Source organism: Talpa europaea (genome assembly GCF_964194135.1).
Source record: "Talpa europaea genome assembly, chromosome: 15".
Classification (NCBI taxonomy): domain Eukaryota; kingdom Metazoa; phylum Chordata; class Mammalia; order Eulipotyphla; family Talpidae; genus Talpa; species Talpa europaea.
The window spans coordinates 25,379,405-25,400,137 of record NC_140083.1 but is presented as its reverse complement, the minus strand read 5'-3'; the positions used below and the strand labels follow the sequence as shown (position 1 = coordinate 25,400,137).

Sequence of the window (20,733 nt, the reverse complement as noted above, 5' to 3'; positions counted from 1 at the left end):
TATAGAAGAAAATATAGATAAAACACCACAAGACATACATCACAATAACATCTTTACAGACATCACTGAAAGCAAAGATAGTCAAGGAAAAGATAAACACATGGGATTACATCAAACTGAAAAGCTTCTGTACAGTTCAGAGTTTTTAAATGTCAAATTCATGTAAGTCATGAATTTGCTTAAAATTCTTCAGGATTTTTTTTCATTGATATGTATAACGTGTCTACTAGGTGTAAGTTTTAGAAGGAAAGTAGTGTTATATAGGAAATAAGCAGTATTATTATTTTTAAAAGATGATGAGGCGGGAAGTGGTGTACTTCTTGAAACCAAGTATCAGAAAAGGATTTTTTAGGAGGTAATATTTGAAATCTATGAGCCAGTTATTTTAAGAACCAGGTAAGAGCATTTCAGACTGAAAAAACAAAGTTCAAATGACACGGTAAGAACCAATTTGTGTTCATTGCAGAGAAAGAAGGCTAATGTTACTGGTGCTTATTGAACCAGGTGAGAAAGTGGGAGGAGATGAGACTCGAAGGAGGCAGAGGGAAAGCCTGTGGGACTCTGTAAGCAAGGAAGGAGTTTTCATTTTATTGTAAGCAATGAAAAGGAAATTAGTAGAAGAGAGAATTCTAGAAAGGTCAGAATAGAACAAGGGCAACTCTATTGCTGGGTTTTAGGCAGGAGATGATGGTGGCATGGAGTTGTTAGTGTTTACAAGAATGTAAATATATTGAAATTGTATGCTAACTTTCTTTAGAAAATTCTAAGATTATTAGCAGTAGAAAGGACCTGTTTTCCATTTGCATCATCAACAGCTAGCATATTTGTCATACTCAGAGTAATGTGCAAGAAATGATGGTTGAACTCAGGAATATTCTCTATTAGAATTGGATGTTGGTTCCAAAATTGAAAGTTTGTTCTGTTAGGATTTTTATTACTTTGGTCTAAGAAGGTAAATACTGGGAACCTCATATCAGCTCTTCACCAACTTAGTAGTTATGGATACTATTAAGGTATTTATATCTGTAGATGGAATGAATAACCACTTCTTAGCTTAAAATAAATGTTTAAATGAAAAATACATGTTAATTTTTTATCTTTATTTTATTGCTTTTCCAAATGCTAATGCTAATGCCTGAGTGGGTGAGTTTTGCTTTAATGCAAATTCATTCTTCTAGGTGAGTATGTGCTTTAGATTAGCTTGTTAAAGATACAGGTGACTTGGAAAATACCATCCAGTTGAGACTGGGCAAAAAATCATAGGAATTTATATTGGGTATAATGGTAATAAGAAGGCAGTATTTATCAGTTATTTGTATTTTGAATTCACTAGTTTTATGAATTGGGCAAAGGGATTGTAGTGCATATTGCCTTTTATTCTTTTTTTTTTTTTAATAGAGGCATGCTTTATTTATTTGTTTGTTTGTTTTGTTTATACATGCACTGGGTACAGTCAGAAGCGCGGGAGGGTGAGAGAATTCACCAGAGCCAGAGCGGGGAGCAGAGCAGGCAGAAGGACCGAAGTACACTGCTGAGGGGAGCAGCGGGTGGCAGGAGAGGTCTGCGCGCCATGTGGGACCCTCCTCCAGTGGCTGGGGAGCAGCCAGGGATCGAACCGGCACCGCAGAGGCTGCGGGCAGCTTCGCAACCCAGCGCTCAACCGCTGCGCCACCGGGGAGGCCCCACCTTTTATTCTTCAGGTTGTCTTGCAAGAAAAAAGGCTAGGCAGACTTGGACAGGTTTATAAAATTAGTTCAATAAAGTAATGATGAGTCTTTATGTTGCTTATTGTCTCAGGGATTAAGATGATTCTGCATATGTAAGGTGAAATAGCTGTTAAGGACTTCCACAGTGTTTTTCAATAGTTAGATATCATGTTGTCTCAATACTCAATTTCTCGCTGGAATTTCATTAAAATGTTTGAGGAATATGGAGAAAACATGTTTCAGATAGATGTATCATTCACTGGATAATGTAGTATTCATATGTCATCAAGTTTTCAGTGTATCTCCATGTACATATGAAATGAATCAAGTGTAGCCTTTAAGGATTTTAGTTCATAAAAATCAAAGGTAAGAATTTGGTGCCTTAGTGCCTTGTGTGGGCCTGTAGTCAATGAAATGTGTGGATTTCCCTGTGGCTCCAATAGAAAGCATCTCCCCAAATGATGACAATCAAGATAAGAAAGCCATCCTTAAGAAAACAAAAAAAAAACATTACTAGAAAAACTGTTTTGTCAGAAAGGATATAGTTTTTTTTCTTTACATGTATAGCAGTAAATTTGTTGTAGATTAAAACAATTGAAATTACTAAATACTTGCTATTTATATACCAAGTGTTGTACAAATCTGGGCATATGGGAATTCTTTAGACATCAAGGACAAAAGCATAAAAAGTTAAAAGGGAGGAGTTTGTGACAAATGCTGTTGGGTAGAAAGAAGTATGATGATGCAGACCTTAGGTAGTTTCTTCTTTCCTCTTCCTCTTAACTGTGTACTTCTAAGAATTATATCTTTAGTGTGTGTTCCTCATTGGTACTTTCGCTGGGTGATCTTCATTTCCAAGGGTTCAACTATACAGTGACAACTCCTTAATCTCTTACCTCCAGTCTCCAGCCCTGTAGTCTGAGCATAATACCAGTTTTAGGGACATATTAGGGAACAAGACAGGCTCTAGGGAGCATGCGAACTGATGAGGGAGGCACAAATTATAAAAATAATGATTTAATTATGATCAGTTTCATAAAGGAGACACAGTATAATTAAGGGTTTAAGATGAAGGGGAATTGTGCCTGATGAACTTACATGTGAGCTCTATTTCAACAATGAGTAAAAATTCAGAAGACAAAAGTGTGGAAATGAAGAGGGAGCAGTGGAGAACATTAAATTACAGAAAATGCTTAAGGCAGAAGGTATAATATGTGTCTGGGGAATAGTTCAAGGCAGAACTAGGACATAGCTAGAAGCTACAAGAAAGTACATTCTGGTTTCATAGAAAGAAGAACATCCAAATTATCAGAACCATGAGGTTATGAAATGAGTCCCCACAGGAGATAGTTCAAGTGTGGGTTTATAAGGATATTACAGAGAGTCCGACCATTAAGAATGAGGGAGGGTGGCCTATAGGACTTCTAGATCATTTCTTACACTGAGGATCAGTCATTCTATCATTTTTCCTCTTGGGTCCACAGAATAGTATAGAATTTTTAAAAACTGTCAATATCTGAACCATTATTTTTCTTTGAGTCTACTTTCAGTTTTAGTATCCAAAAAGTGGCTTACTGCAGTTATCACACTCTTTATTAGACTCATCTAGTCTTTTGTTATTGGTCTTTTTTGAACACCATCTAATCCCTCTGCGATAAGAATGGATCAAAACTATATTTGATTGAGGGCCCTCCCCGGTGGCGCAGCAGTTGAGCGCTGGGTTGCGAAGCTACCCACAGCCTCTGCAGCGCCAGTTCGATCCCCGGCTGCTCCCCGGCCACCAGAGGAAGGTCCCACATGGCGCACAGACCTCTCCTGCCGCCCGCTGCTCCCCTCAGCAGTGTACTTCGGTCCTTCTGCCTGCTCTGCTCCCGGCTCTGGCTCTAGTGAATTCTCTCACCCTTCCACGCTTCTGACTGTACCCAGTGCTCGTATAAATAAATAAATAAATAAATCTTAAAAAAAAAGAAAGACCTAATTTAAAAACAAACAAACTATATTTGATTGAGATAATGAAAGATCAGGATTTTAAGTGCCTTTCTGAATCAGAAATTACAAAGTCCAGTTCTTTCAACTTTAAAGTCTAGAACTTTATACTATAATATCATATCTATTTTTTGTATTCATATTATTGTTATAGTCTGCTTTTCTCCAGAATAAATACAGTTACATTTTATTATGCAATGCATGCTAGTTGAGGAAATTGTCAAAATATTAGGTTTGATATTTTATCAGTGAACTCTAAGTTTGAAAATATATAGTGGGTCAAGTTGGTGAGAGTTCTTTGCTTACTTTTTATTATTCATAACTAAAACTTGAAAGAAGGTAGTGGAGAACCGAGGTTGACTGTCTTGTAACATTACATTTTTAATCACCTCAGAAACAGCAAGAGTAATTTTTTTAAATAAAAATTATATAATGCTATTTCTTTGAATGGAAATGAGATACATTTTTTGATGAGTCAGTGTATAATAACATTGAGATTACAATTATGTTTAATGCTTAAAACCAAAACATTTTTAGAAGTTATTATTATGTAGTGTTTCTTCATCAAGTACAACACAGGCAGGGCACAAATGCTTAATTAGAACTTAATTTTTCTAGATGTTATTCCAGTCTGTTTTCATTGCTTACCTATGATTCCTTTTTGAATTCTCTTTTATTACAATAAGTTAATTTCATCTCACACCTATGTGTATTTTGTGATATATTTTCTAAAGTCCTTTAGGAGTAACATGGGAAAAAATAAGAAGGTATTCTCTAAATTTACAAAAAAAAAAAACAAAAGAAAAATAAAGTATAGTACTTTAAAAAAGAAATACAGTTGAACTAACAGCAAAGTGATAGGAAGACACATTATTTCTATAAAAGCAAAATATAGCACATCAGTCTATTTAAGACATGAGAAACTCTATACAACTATAAAGAAAATAGCCTGATTACAAAGACCAGGGGATCTGAACAAATCATTTCCAAAAGAGGAACAGGTTTTAAAAGATAGATAAACAGGCAGCTTCATTAGAAATCAAATTCAAATTCAAGTAATTACTTGTGAAATTGGTTCACAATGTTGCTATTTATTAGAAGCAAAACTGGGAAAATATTGGAGTGCCTGAAAAAGGGAACTTATTAAATAAATTAGGGTTATTCCCATTAGATGAAATATTACAAATCCTAAAATAAATTTATAAAGAATATATAATAGAGACCAATACTTATGTTATTGTACATGAAGTACAATTAAATTCAACTAAATAACCATGTCATTAGAAAAGCAAATGTAAAACAAAACAGCATGAAAATGTTAAGAATGGATGTTTTAGCTGCTAAATTCTTACAACCATTTTTTTATGAGAGGTTGGGAGAGCAGCAAGCTTAATGTTAGCTATTTATTTTACTATAAGCCATAATATTATGGTTTTCTATAATGAGCACATTATTATAATAACCAATCAACTATCCAAAAAGTATTTAACAGAACTCAATATGTGAAGTTTAAGACATAAAAATTAAGTAAGAAAGAAAGAAAAATAAGACAAAGGCTTCTTGCCTGATTTCCCCATTGAATACATATTTGCATGATAAATTCATGAAATGCAATAACAGTATAAACATTTACTAAGTACATTTGTGTCCTGAGAATTCACATAATAGAATTCATTCAGTGCCCACAAAAACCAACTGGATAGGTTGACTGAAAATCTTCATTTTTCAGATGATCAAGTCGCCAAAATGTGTAGTAAATCACCAAGTTTTCAGTGCCAATTATTAATAGAGGCAGCATTTGAGCCAAAGTACCCCCAACCACTGTATTGCTCTATCACATTCTCTTACAACAATATGAGAGATGAACAGATATTTTCCATCCATGGATGTTCTGTCGGTAGGTGATACAGTTTGTATCAAGGACACTAAAGGTTGGAACTCAGTCACCTTTTATTTATTGGGGACATTCAGAGACTGAAGACTATTTCCACTTAACTTGTAAAACATGGACAACTCATTTAAGGTTCAGAGTTCATCAAATGATAATTATTTTTCTATTTTGAAGACATAAAGGACTTGAAATTAATATGGAGAAATCTTTATAGAATTCATGCATTTATGATAGCTATTCCACTTTTAGTTGTGTTTGAATTTCTTTTGAGGAATAAGAATTGGTTAGAATTTTGTATATCTATAATATTATTTTGCATCCACTATTTATCATCTTTTGGAAATAAACCACAATACTATAACAGCCATAAAAATAATAATAGTTGTTATTCACGATAATCTATCATAATGTACTATAAAATACTAACCAAAATTATAAATAGCCTTTATATAAAATTCTGATTTTCACAGAGAAACTAAAACTCTTATGTATGTCAGTATATAATACCTATATGGTATATACTTCAAGACTTCTAAACATATTTCATAAAACATACTTTAAAACTGGGAGCCTCCCTGGTTGCACAAGGGGCTAAGATGCAACCTATGAAGCTGTCCGCAGCCACTGCAGCACGAGTTCGATCCCCAGCCAAGGAGCAACCCACATGGGGCAGCAGACTTCTCCTGTCTTACCCACTGCTCCCCACAGCAGTGTCTTTCAGTCATTCTGCCTATTCTGCTCCCCACTCTGTCTCTGGTGAATCCTTTCACCCCCCAATACCTCTAGCCTGTACCCCAGTTCTTATAGATATAAATCTTTAAAAAATTAAAAAAAAAATTAAACTGATTGATTATGGTGATAATAATCAACTGTTTCCCAGCCTGGCATCACAGTCATGCAAACATCCACTTAAATGTCTTTAAAAAAAATATTTATTTACACATACAAGAACTGGGGTACAGGACAGAGGTGTGGGGGTGAGAGGATTCACCAGAGACAGTGGGGAGCAGAACAGACAGACTGATTGAAATACACTGCTGAGGGGAGCAGTGGGCAAGATAGGCGAGGTCTGCTGCGCCATGTGGGTTGTTCCCTGGCTGGCAGGGGATGGAATTCACGCTGCAGAGGCTGTGGATTGCTTCATAGTTTGGTGCTTAACCCCTTGTGCAACCGGGGAGGCCTCACTTAAATGTCTTAAGATCTCAAGAATTCACATCTCCTCATGTGAAATGCTGGTAATACCATTCTTCTGAAGATTCTAAAGAAATGTCAATTCTAATCTATTTTAGTCTGCTCAGTGTGCTATATAACAAAATATCACAGACTGTGTAGCTTGTAAATGTAGGCTGGCAGCTGGACATCTAGAGCAGGGTGCCAGCAAGGTCGGGTAAGAATCCTCTTCTGACTGGTGAATGTTGCCTTGTGTCCTCACGTAATAGAAGAGACGAGTCATCTTTCTGGGACCTCCTTTATGAAGGCTTCCTTCATGAGAGCTCTGCCCTTGTTAACTGATCACCTCCTGAAGGATCTTACTCCCCCGACCCCCACCCATCACCTTTAGAGTTAGGATTTCAATGTATGGTCTTGGGGAAGACACAAACATTCAGACCACAGCACCGGAATTTTATGACAGTTCTTCAAAAAGAAAAGAAAGAAATTAAGAAAAGTATTATATAGTATATAAGAACTTACATATTCTCCTTTAAAGCTGTGTATGGCATTCAAGTGATAAAGCAAGATAAGTAACTGAACCTGGGAGTTCTGTGGCATTTGGACAATGGATCATAGATTTTGAAATGAGGCACTCCGAGCCCTCCTGCTGATTATGTCTTGAGCCTGGTCTGCCCTCTGCCAAGCTCTTTGCTCCTCAGTTTCTTAATTGAAGATGATTGCTACAGGCTCAAGTTGTGAGGATTCACTTACAGTTTATAAAATAACTAGCATATATGTTTAGTAAGTTGTAACAGTGGTTATTTTTTTAAGATTATAATAGAAATCATAGTAAAAGCTTAGAGAATGAATTATTAGGAGAAAAATTTGAATAGGTATATATAAATAAGGGACAGAACTTTGGGGAAGAGGAGAAAAAATAAAAACCTACAAATAGGAAAAGGAGCTATCTTTATTTGTCAGTGTTCAAAGACCAGAGGGCTGGGATCAATGGCTTGCAAAAAGACTGAAGATTAAGTACCAAATATTGGGAACTGGGGAGGAAAGTGAGGAGGGAAAGAGAAAGTGATACTGTTGTTGCAGTCTTAGGTATTTTGATTAGCAGGCCAATGCACTTTGGGATTCTCATTTGCATTCTGCCTCCCTCTTAATTAAAACAATTGTTCTAAAAGTTTTGGTACCCTGCCATTAACTCCTCTGCCTCCATGGTCATGTCAGTAAATGAAAACCTCAGAAATGTCTGCTGAGATGGGTTGGAAGCTCTAGAAGAGGCTGAGCTCCCCCTATGCAAAGGATATAAACATTCAGGAGCCTCCTTTTTCCATTTTCCTTGCACTATAGTTGAGTCTCCAAGGCACACTCCTTTCTTCAGTGATGACAGCGCCTGTGTTTGAGCCCTTCTTTTTACCTGTTCCTTCCTGCTGCCTTGTCTAAGAATGCACGAGATCCTCTAGCAAATGAACTTGATTCGCTTGCAGCCCCTCATCAAGTTATATCTTCCTCATCCTCTTTAGGTGATAAAGCTCATCAGATTGTTTGAAGTCTAGTATGAACGTATTTTCCTGCATGAAGCACACTCAACCCCTGTTAAACCTGTAATGAGATGTATTGCTTTCCCCTCCTAGGCCTTTTCCCCCAAGCTTTGCTCTTCCTTTAACTCTTCCCTTGTCTTTCTCTCCCCCTCCCCCACTTCCTGCAGTTCCCACTCTCTGACATAACTCCTTGGGTGGTGTTCTGACATCACATAATGTTTTGGAAGGAAATAGTCCGGTTAGAAATAAGCACAGTAGGGCCTCCCCTCAAATAAGCAGTTGAGTGCTGGGTCGCAAGGCTGCCCGCAGCCTCTGCAGCGCCAGTTCAATCCCCGGCCACCAGCTAGGGTACCACCAAAAAAAAAAAAAAAAAAAAAAAAGAATGAAAGAAATAAGCACAGTAAAGCATTAGTCTTCCTGACCTCCCTTCCAGTTGAGCACAGAATCCAGGCCTGCTGTTCCTCTGGTTGACTTTGTATTACTCACTTTCCTCAGCACCTGGCTGATTCAGGGAAGGTTCTTGGTCTCATGTTCATTTAAGGGCAGTTCTGACCTCAGCAACCTCACAGTGAACAGCCCAGACTGATCTCGGGGGTGTCCTTTCCTTGTTCACCCAGCCCACCTGTCTGCTTGGCACAGAACTGTAGCATGTTGATCATGGTGGATCTGTCTTAGTAAAGTGGAGCTTTTATTAACTCAGACTGCCGAAAGCCTGAACACACAAAGCAACAAAACTAATCAAAGGGAAAGAGAGAGAGAGAGATTGCTTTTAAACAGTGAGAGCAAACCAGAACTATAAGAAATGCTCAGAAAAAGACATTTAGCAAGTCTCCCTTCACAGAAGTAAAGAGAAAATTACCCCCCCTCCTCCAAGTCTTCTTTCCCCAAGGCATTATTGGCATCATATTAACGAGCAGCCTGTCTGTAGCAGCTCATTCTGTGGCTAGCTAGTTTAAATCCTGGTTCACGCACACCCTGTCTTATCAGGAATGTATTTCTTACCTCCTCTAGTAGAAAGACCCCATGAAAGGCTTGCCTCAGTTCACTCTGCCCCCTCACTCAACTTGTCACCAGTACATGTCACCAAGAACAGTCAGCCCAAATACTTTCACTGTGACTTCTTCCCACTTTTAATCTTCTAAATCTTTGTGTCTTTTTTAAGGATTTTTTTTTAAATTTATGCATACAAGTACTGGGGAGTAGGCCAGAAGTGCAGGGGTGAGAGGATTCACCAGAGACAGAGTGGGGAACAGAACAGGCAGATCTACTGAAATACACTGCTGAGGGGAGCCAGGCAAGACAGGAGAGGTCTGCTGTGCCTTATGGTTCAGTATCCTGGCCAGGGGATCGAACTCATGCTGCAGTGGCTGGTGATAGCTTGATAGCACTGAGGCTGTAACCCTTGCGCCACCAGGAAGTCCCTTTTCTCAATCTTTGAAAAGCCCTCAGTATGGACAATTGCTTCTGGCATGATAATATTCCTTTTTTTTTTTAATGATCTGGCTGCTGATAATATAACACCATAGGTACTTTGTGAAAATACAAGTGGTATCCCCACTTCTTCCCTCTGGTCTATATAGAGCAACTTTAATTATAAATTGAGCAAAACCAAGCAAATATTCACTGCCATCCAGATATAATGCACTAGGCCTGAGATAACTTGTACCTCACTTTTCAAATTTGTATCCATTTTATTGTTAAACTAGCTCCATAATCTCTTTTTCCTCTTCTAGTAACTGTTTTAAGGATAAATGTTGCATTCATCTTTTTATCCCCCTCTGAAAGTATCATGTCTTGTTTATACTAGGCTCAATTTGCAGTTCTTGGATTGGATACATCAACCCATAGCTGCTTCTTTCCTTGCCATTCGCTTTCAACAGTTTAATTACAATGTGTTTTGGAGTATGTCTGTCTGCTATTGTTTTGTTTGGAACTCTAAGCCTCTTGAATCAGGATGTCTGGTTTTGTTCCCTAGATTGAGGTGGTTTTCAGCAATTATTTCTTTAAATAAATTTTCTGTGCCTTTCTGTTTCTCATCTCCTGCTGGAACCCCCATGATGTGGCTATTGTTTCTCTTTAGGTTATCCCAAAGAGGTCTTACACTGTTTTCATTTTTTTAATTCTTTTTATCTTTCTCATTCTACTTGTTGCTCTCTACAACTATGCATTCAATTTCACTGTTTTTCTCTCCATCCCTCGCATTTGTCTGCTGTTGAGGCCCTGTATCATAATTCTAAATTCTGCTTTCATGTTCTTCAGAACCGTTAATTCCTTTGCAGCAGTCTTAGGTATTTTTTGTCTTTATTGTGTTCATGTTTTTGATCATCCATTCTTATTCTTAATTCAATGTCATTATAACTGTTACCTTAAACTCCTCATCAAACAGAGTCTCAAATGTTAAGACTAAGACACCTCTTAGGTTTGGGTTTTTATGCTCCACACATTTGTGGTATGTTCTTCTCTTTCCATTTTTAGTTTTTATGGATTATAACAGGGAGATTCTGATTCATTACAGAAAGAAGATATCTTAATAAATTGGTTTTATATCTCACCCATAAGTAGATGGGTATAATACCAGGATCTTTTGGTGTCTATTATTTCCTAGAACCATTCCTCTGCATCTGTTCAGATGACTGGGGCACTGGTGTCAATGAGGATTCATAGGTCGAAACTGGGGCAGTTGGGTACTGAAAGGTTACTGCCAGTGCACGCAGAGTTCAAGGTTCCTATAGTGCAGTGGGTACCCAAACTGTGTAGTGGAGATCTGCTTTGATCTTGACCAACTCCTTAGCCAAAACATCTGGAACCATCTTTTGCCTGCTTCAGTTTCTGAGCATGAGATCTGATATGGTGGAGATTATAGTTGAGATAAGCTCATAGCCAGGAATGGTTTTTCTTTTGAGTAGGAAGCATCACCCCAGGACACTTAGTCCTGTTAACATCCAGGTGCTTCAGACTCTTGTTAATGATAGTATTTAGTTATTTTTTGGATTTTAGCCCTGGGTGTGACAAGTGCTTTTCATGTTAAAACCAAAGGCTACAAATAATAGCTTTTTCTGTGAGAAAACACAGGTGATCAGATCTAGATCTCCCTGCCATTTCTGGCATCAGCTATTCTTCTTTGGGAGTTACATGCTCTAGCCTGTAATCAGTACTGTGCGTCCTTACTCTTGTGGTCCACCCTCTGTGCAACTCCATCTGTATTACTAGACTGTGAGTTTCAAGGACTCCAACATGGGCTTGTGCCACTGAATGAACAACTACTGAGGGTCTCCATATGGCAGCAGCCCCTTCCATCAGCTATACAACCCCAGAATCACTCCAAATACAGTTTAATCATGGTGTTTACCATCCTTTCAACCCTCTCATGCTGTAGCTCTTGGTGTATTTAATAGTCACCCTTTAGTCATTGAGGAGTGGTTGTCTTAGTTTTGGTATATTTTGATAGTAGAGGAAGCAAGCCCTGAGTCTTCACTTCATTGCTGTCTGCTGGACTCCTCTATATATTTCTTCTTTCTCCCACCCACCTCTGGACTATTGAATTTAATCTACAGAGGAATAGAATATCATTTTAGCCAATTTGCATAATTTGAAGTGTTCTGGAATTAAAATATCTCTGAAAGTGTGATTGCTGTCTGGGTTATTTATAACATCCCAAGGGAATTTTAGAAATCTAAAACTGGGAATGGAGACTTCCCTGTGAATGATAGCCTTAGGAACTGTGTAGTGCACAGCCCTCATGACCATTCGCTGCAGCCCTACCTAAACTCACTGCAGTGTGAGAAGATGTGATTGGATATGTACCTGGTGAGCTCTTCTAGCTAAGTTCTAGTTTGCTCTTGAAGGTAAACAAGTAGTCACTTAGGGATATGACTTAATTACTCAGTTATGTCATTGATTCATTTACTGAATCTCCACAGTGTACCAAGAAGTAGATAGTGAGCCACTGTGGTATCTGGGAAAAGAACATTCCAGATGGAGGGGATGAAAAATCAGAAGACTGAAGTGGAGTCTTTGTTTCTCCAATGTGTTAAACCAATAGCAACAGGCCATTGTAGGCTGAATATGTGACAAAAAGGGAGAGTATAGGAGACAAAGGAGATGAGATTAGAGAATAGAGAGAGGGTGTTGGGGGTGGGAAGAGAGGGAGTGGTAGTCACTTCATCCTTTCAATCTGTGTAGTCATTTGTAAGGAATTTGGCTTTTCCTGGATCAGCTGTCAAATGACAATCTGACTTTCATTTTTCGAACTTTTTTTTTTTTAGTTGAGGTGATGTTAATTTTTGCATTTTGGAAATATAAATAAGATCCCTCCCCCTTTGGTGATGTTGCCATAATACTCCCATCACCAAAGCACCCATAGTCCAACATGGACTTTCATTTTAACATGTCCACTCTGATTGCTGTGTTGAGAATAGCCTCTAGGATCAAGAGCAGAAATATCCAGAACAGTTAGAAAGTCATTGCTGAATCCAGGATGAGATATTGATTTGCAACAGGGTGATGACAATGGAAGTTAGATGATTCAGTATATATTTTAATGATTTGATGTCATCTACCAAGAGAAACTAGTTTAATACAAATACTGTGTTCCACTTGTTATTTTAAAAATAAGATTTTCATTTGCCTGAGAACGTTTTTTAAAGCTGTGTATGAATGATTTTTCCTAAAGAGAATTGTATCATGACACCTACTACAGATTGTTTTAGTGCCTTAATTTAGTTGCTCTGAATGTACGAGTGAATTTTTCATGGTATTTTAGTAAGAAATGCCAGACCCAAGTAATCTCAGAAGTTTATATGTAGAACTTTTTACAAAGCAGTATTTGAGCTTATGGCTTAAGGCCAGCTTAAATTTTTATGGATTTCTACCTTTCAGACAGCTTTTAAATCCTGGAATTAATGAAGGATTGATCTTCACTTGCTTCTCATATTGAAATGCTGGTAAAAGTCTACCAAGTAGTTTAAATGGTTCAGTTAGAGGATTGCCCAGAGAAGACATGGTCCGAGTCTAATGCTGAAACAGTTGATCCAGAACTGTCAACTGTGTTCCCCACTCCCTTTTTAAGCCTGTGGGGAGAGTTAACAGTTTGTATATGGAGCTCTAGAGAACACTTACTTTTTTTGTAGTCTCTTGTATTTTTCCTTATTGAAGTGACTTTTTTTCTGAACAGTTTCTCATCTCACCTTTTTCTTTTTTCTTCTTTTGGAGACAAATAAGATGATAATTAACTTTGGTAAGACAAATTACAAACCAGAGAAGTAATGATTTAGTGTGGTAGCACAATACACATGAGAACAAAATATATTTTACTTAAGATTTTTGTGGATTCTTTATTTAAAATTCTACTCAATTACCAAACAAAGAATATGTTTGTCTACTCTGTGTGAAAGAGAAGTGATTTCTCAGAAATATATTCTATGTGTGAGGGATGAAACTCTTAAATCTCATTTTAAGAGTTTTGAACAGTAAGCTTCTATTTAGTAAGTATGTCTTTTTTGCTACACATATATCTGTAACCTGATCATTATGTTCATAATATATAGAGAAAGGCATGTGACACATGCAGTTGATTAGCCAAAAGAGCTCAGTCTAACTAGTAGATTTTAGATTCTATGGTGCAAAATATTTATTCTGTTCTTCCCATAAAATCTGGTTCTTAAAGCTGTGGATACTGGATTAGCAGCAGCAGCAGCAGCATCCGCTGGGAACTTCTTGAAAATGTCTATTCCAGATTCAACTCCAGACCCACTAAATATGCAATTCTGGGGTTATTTTCTGGCTGCCTATTTTATCAAATCTTCCAGGTGATTCTAATGTGCACTTGAGCCTGAGAAAACTAACATTTTCAGGCCTCGTAGAATCAACCAAGATGGATGGATCCCTGAACTGCTTGCCTTTTCCAAGTTTTCTCACTTTCTTTTCCTAACCATCCTCTCCATTTCACAGTGTCCTGGCTCTATCTTATGGTCTAAGACCCTCAATCTCTGAGCCCCTGTAACTTCTTCTACTGGCCAAGCCTGGGGTTCTACCTCAGTCTTGGTGGACTCAGCAGTAGACCTTCATATTCTTCAATGAAGAGCACCTGTGGTCAACTTACTAATTTGGATCATTTTTCCTAGCGATGATATAAATGCTTTACTGTATAAAACAGTTTTCCTCTCAACACTGTCAAAGATGAAATCTTGACACTTAATGCTATAACAAGATGGCTGTATTGGGATAATTCTTACATGCCCCCTTTCCAGCATAATTTATATTACCATTCCCTGTTTACTTTTTGAAGTGTTCTAGTTCAGTTAAATTATATTATAGTGAATTTAAATTGTAAGCAATTCTAACACTTGGAAAGTAGTCAAAAAAAGGACTCACTGAGAAGGAAATGTTTCAGGGGAAAAAAATGAAAGATGTCCACTCAAAATAGCTTGGTAAGACAGGACTGGAGATTGGAGTGGAACCAAGTAGAGAAAATTTAGATGATTTTAAGATAAATAAGGATGTGAAGAGATAGGATACATAAAGGGAAGTGGAAGAAGCTCATAGAGTCTAGAACCTGTGTTTGGAGGGAAAATAATAGATGAAGCAGATAGAAAAGGAGTGATTTGAGATAAGATCTTCCTGGAGTAATAGCAAATTTTGAGATTTATTATTCCCCAGTAACATATCAATTTAGGTTCCTTGGATGGTTACTTAAAAAAAAACAAAAAACCTGGCATTTGTTTCCTTAGATGTTGGCTGTAGGTATTTAAAATACACATTGCTCTATTTTTCATTAATTGTGGACTATATTTTTAAAAACAATCATTGCATGACATGGCAGTATAATAATTTACTTTCAGCTTGGGCCCAGATTTTCAAATCCACTTATATAAAGCTACCACACAATGTATACTCCATAATATTTTATGCCTTTATCATAGCAGAACACTAGCCCTGCACTATTGAGATATATGGGCTGTTGAGAACAGAATAGGGAGAATTATGCAAATACCAAACGAATGTGTTGTGATATTGTTTTTCTGAATGTTAATTTATTCAGTGAATTTTATTGTTATAAAGTGATCATATGGGAATTTTTTGCCACTATTTACAACACTAAAAATTGTGTTTCATGCAGTTTGGGAACTTTGCAAGCTGTTTATAAAGTGCATGTAACACGGCAAACCTCACTTAAAGCAATGAAGCATTTTAAAATTATAATTAAAATTACAATTAATTTTATACAATTGCTTAATGTTATTTCTCTTTTGTGGTTGTTGAAGATTAAAGATGTGTCTGCAATTGACAAAGTTTAAAGGCTTTGCCCTTGTGCAAGACCTGACATCCTACACTTTTTTCTCACTCTTCTTTACCAGCTGAAGTTTAGAAATGCTTAAATATAAGCAGAGGCTGAGGTTTATTATAAATCTTAAAGCAGACATATCCCCCTGTATTATGTGTTAGATGACAATTTGTAATATTAATTAAACACTCTATAATAGGCTCTTTCAACAGCTGCTAGAGAGGATTTACCCCTTTAAATTTTTTTTCTGTTTTGTGTGTAGCTCAGGATTTGTGAATCATTTTTGTGACTATTTTAGTGTTGTCAAGGTCTTGAACAAGCAGAAAACCCAAAGTAGAAGAAATATTCATTAAACCACAACTCTACTAGCCCAGCAGTTGCTTGCATGGTTTCAGCAATCTCTGTTATCCCTTGATCTGGTTTTCATTTGAATATACATTTGAGATAATACTTAACATCATTGCTTTTGCTGTAAATAAAACCCCAGTTATAAAAATGCAGTCTGTCCTCTTGGTTTGCATTTCACAGCCTTAAAATTGGGCCCAACTTTTGTTTTCTTTAACTTTACAAGATGTCTTTTGGATTGCATATAATTCTTGAGAGACTGTTTCAAAGAGTTTTGTGGTTCTAACCTTAAGGTGACCTGAAAGTAATCTCATGAATCTGAATTTAGGATTTACTGTTTATTAGTCAATCTGATTAAATTTCAAAAATTTAATGTTACTTAAATATGAGAAATAAATATTTCACTATGGATTCTTGTTTGTATATATCGAGAGAGAACACTTTTAAAGGACCACTAATTAAAATCAACTCAACTCATATATTTAATATCTATTACATTTTTAATTTTATTTGCTGCTTCAGTAGTCTGTAGAGGTGTTTGTTTTGCCTTTTAATGTGCAGATAGAAGTCCTGCTACTGTCTTTCAATTAAAGGAAAGACATATAAACTATAGCTTGATGATGAGTGTAGATAAATCTTAGTTTCATAGCATCTTTACCTTTGCTCTTTTATTTTTCTCTGTAACAGCTTTATTGTTTTGGTAGGGTTATTATTTTCCAAGTTGAAGTTTACTTGTTTTCAAACTTACAGGCCAATTTCTTCTGGAAGAAGCTCGCCTCATAGAAGCAGCTGAGATGGCAAAAAAAGCAGCTGAACTGGACAGCACGGAGTTTGATGTGGTCTTCAATGCTGCCCACATGCTGAGGTTAGTTTTTTCTGCTATACCTTGAAAGACCAATTCCTTGGCTTTTTGGAAAGCAATTAAATATACTAAGTCTCTAATCACACCATATCATTCTACCTTCTTAAAGTGAATTATTGTGCTTAATCATTCTCAAACAACTCAGGTCTATTTTAGTCATTGTAATTTAGATATGCAATATCTAGGGCATATGAGACTTCAAAATTCTCTGAAAATTATTGAGATACCCCCCTTCCCTTCATTTCAAAAGCTATTGGCTATAAAATACAAAAAGAAAATTGCAAAATTTAAATTAATAACTAATTAAAAGTCTCCAAACAGAACATTATGTTACTTAGTTAAATGCATCTCCTTATTTATGTTTTTATATTTATTAAATATGGTGTTTGTATGCACTTTAATATTCTATAGTGGAGAGAACTATCAAATACAAATATACTTAACAATTTTTTTCTAAATGTCCTTGTGATTAGCACTACTGCTATTCATTGAAGCTATATTTTTAGACCATTACTACTTTAGTTTTCAGAAAGATATTTACAAAGGCAAATTGCAATAATAGCAAAACAAAAGCCATATCAGCAGTTTTTGTTGTAAATATAAAGATTGTCACTGAATCCATAAATGGTATTCTAGACTAAAGAAGGATCTTTAAAAAAAAATGATTTTTATCATAGTTTAAAATGCATTATTTGTTCTATTATCAATATCTATATTCCTTTTTCCATACTCCTTTGAATTTCATTATATTAAATGTCCATCTAACTACTTTATCAGGAGAAGAGGCACATACCAGACTCCTTTCTGGTTTCTAGTGAGAGGTGTGTAATTATGTATGTTGCTTTTACAACAGAAGAAAATTAACAGGGGAATTGGTTTACATAGTAAAGCATGAACTTTTGAAAAAAATAGAGAAATTATAGTTTTAAACTCTTTTGAGATCATTGTAGACTCACATGCAATTTAAAAAAAAATAACACGAGGATTCCCTGTACCATTTCCCCTGCTTCCCCAATGGTAATATCTTATAGAACTACACTAGGATACTGATACTGGTACAATCTACTGATCATATTAAGTTTTCCCAGTTTTACTTGTCTTTCTGTGTATGTGTGTATGTGTGTGTATATTTGGTTTTATACAGTTTTATCATACATTTAGGTTTGTGTATCCATAGTTGAAATGCAGTTTTCAACCACCCCAAACTTCCTTCATTTTGTCTTTTTATAGCCACATAACCCCACTTGCCCTTGTGCCTCAGGAACAAATATTCTTATTTTTTAAAAGATTTATTTTTATTTATTTATCCATACAAGAACTGGGGTATAGGCCAGAGGTGTGGGGGGTGAGAAAATTCACCAGAGACAAGAGAAAGGAGCAGAACAGATGGATCTACTGAGATATACTGCTGAGGAGAGCAGCAGGTGAGACAGGAGAGGTCTGCTGCGCTATATGTGGGTTAGCTTCCAGGCTGGGAATCGAACTCATGCCACAGTGGCTGGCTAACTTGATAGTGCTGAGAAGTTAACCCCTGTACCACCAGGGAGTCCCAGGAACTATTTAAAGAAAGTTTTGTAGGTTACTTGGGACTTACAATTTGAGACAGTTGTTATAATAACTGTATCTTAGTAACTTCCTACTGGACTTTTAAAAAGTTCTTATTTAAAACGTGTTTGAGAGCAATACTGTAGAAATAATCTGTAGCCAATATGCAAGAACACTGAAGGTAAGGATAATTTTTAAGGACACCTTAACTTGTATGATCGTGTTGGGTGCCTTATAGGGGGAGGACTGTGTTTTTCAGGAATAATACACTATGCTTTTAGGCATAGTGAACCATTTGCAAACATGGGAATGCACAAGTTTGTACAGACTAATCCGTGTTAATCATAATAGATACTTACCCACAGGTCATTGTGGTACATGTTAAATCAGTATCAGAAATTCAAGGTCTACCAGTGGAAACCCAGTACAAGAATAGTACAAAGCTGTCCTTGTTAAATTTATTGTAACTTTTTCTTAGTTACCATAGTACTAGAAACCAGTGGAAAGTTTTTGTTATACATTGGTGATGTGGAAATCTTAAGGATTTATTTTTCAGTACTCTCTCTGGCTTTCTATGGTCTGTATTCCTCATTAAGTGGCAGTCAGTCAGCGCTTTCCTACATTGTTTGCAAGTATGACCACAGCAGTCTCGCCATATCCTCAACTCGGTGGCAGTCCCCAAGAATGTTTTTACTTCATTTTTCTGTTTTTTGGCTCTGTCATATTTAAGTATCTCTTAAGTGCTTACTGTGCAAGCTGAATACCAACTCCTTTCCTTATTAATCAAGAACATTAAGGACTTTGCTGAAAGGAATAAAAAAGGTTTTTGGTTTTCCCTTGAATTCAGTCTTAACAAAATAGTTACCTATCAAGGTTTTGCTTATTTAAAGTTACATATAACATTTCCCTTGAGGTAGCCAAATTGTTACAAATTGATTTTGATATTAATTCTTCCGTCAAGAGCTCTGTTCTTTAGTTAAATATTTTAGAGAGCAATTGGCAAGGTTTGGTGACCAGATGGGTGCCTTCCTGGTTGTAGCTTGGTTAGCTAGATTAATGGTTAATCTAATATCTCAAATCATAATTTAGGAAAATGGTATAGTTCAAGATATGGTTTGAACACACTTATTTAACTTCCTTTTTCTTGGCTTATTCTCAATGATATAACCCAAAGAATGTATTGAGGAAGAAATTGCTCTTTTCAACTGAGAGAGAGAGATTGAGAGAGATTCCATCTAGATCACTTAATTGGAAGAGGTAAAGAGGTGAAGACTTTGGGCCAGTGATCACGGGGTAAATCTTTATCTTTTGGGGACCTTTCTGAGGGCTGAAATTTGAGAAATTTCTAACAAACCAACTTCAACTCTCAATAATGGATGAAAATCTTTTTCTGTAGAATAAGCAAATAGAGAATTCTGAAATACATGATTTCACTTTGGCAGTTCAGTTAAGAATGACAAACCAAGTAAAGGAACCTCATCTGGCAGAGATATTTACATTAAAATGAAAATCTTGAGAGCTCTGCTCTACGCAGTCAGAAATAATACTCAACCACTTAGCTTTCCTTGGCGTTCAGCAGCTTTTACCAGGATCTCCTATCACCACCCTTGGGACCCAAGCAGAGCAAGGACACATTTATTGGAGCAGTTTTCTCCTGGGCACAGCTGCCTGCCATTATGCTTACTTTGATTCTCTTCAGTTTGTATCTTATTGGTGGAACCTGAGTCACCTCCTGAAACCTTAGCTCAAAGAAAGTAAAGGACAAAAAAATGAGGATATTTCTGACCTCTGCCTCATTTGGGAATGTGGGGGGGGTCACATGGTGGCTAATTAGCCAGTATGTTTATAGGGAGGATGATTAGGGATGTTGAGTGACCTCATGTAATGAATATTGACTGTAAGTGTTCACCTTTTTTAGTACTTAAAATAAAATGGAAAAAGTACTGGATGCTTCCAGATAAGAGCATTAAAAAAAAGAAGATTGCTTATCATCAAAGGAAAATATCAAAGGAACTTAAAACACTAGAACTCAGTAGTTATGTCTATAGAGTTGTGAGAGGAAAGCATTCAATTATTTTATTAGAAGCACTTTGTATCAACGGATTTATTTAATGTCCTCCCAGAACTGGAAGCTAGAAAGAGCATGAAGATATTTGATACCTGACAGGAGGTCTAGTGCACAAGCGTGTATGTGTGTGTGTGTGTGTGTGTGTCTTTGTCTTTTTTAAAAAGATTTATTTATTTATACTAGCACTGGGTACAATCAGAAGCGCAGGAGGGTGAGAGAATTCACCAGAGCCAGAAACAGAACAGGCAGACTGATGAAATACACTGCTTAGGGGAGCAGCAGGCACAGCAGGAGAGGTCTGCGTGCCATGTGGGACTCTCGCTGGTGGCCGGGGATTGAACCGGCA

General features: G+C 36.7%; 1 protein-coding gene across 1 annotated transcript in view; it reads left to right on the top strand.

Annotated features, from left to right (window-relative positions):
• Positions 1 to 20,733, top strand: part of TMTC2 (transmembrane O-mannosyltransferase targeting cadherins 2) — a gene marked incomplete at both ends in the record, with an annotated part of 369,620 nt that overhangs the window by 291,315 nt on the left and 57,572 nt on the right. Inside the window, one exon of the mRNA XM_084254525.1 lies at positions 16,663 to 16,777. Within this exon, the coding sequence (XP_084110651.1) occupies positions 16,663 to 16,777 (115 nt within the window). The remainder of the gene's footprint in view (positions 1 to 16,662; positions 16,778 to 20,733) is intronic.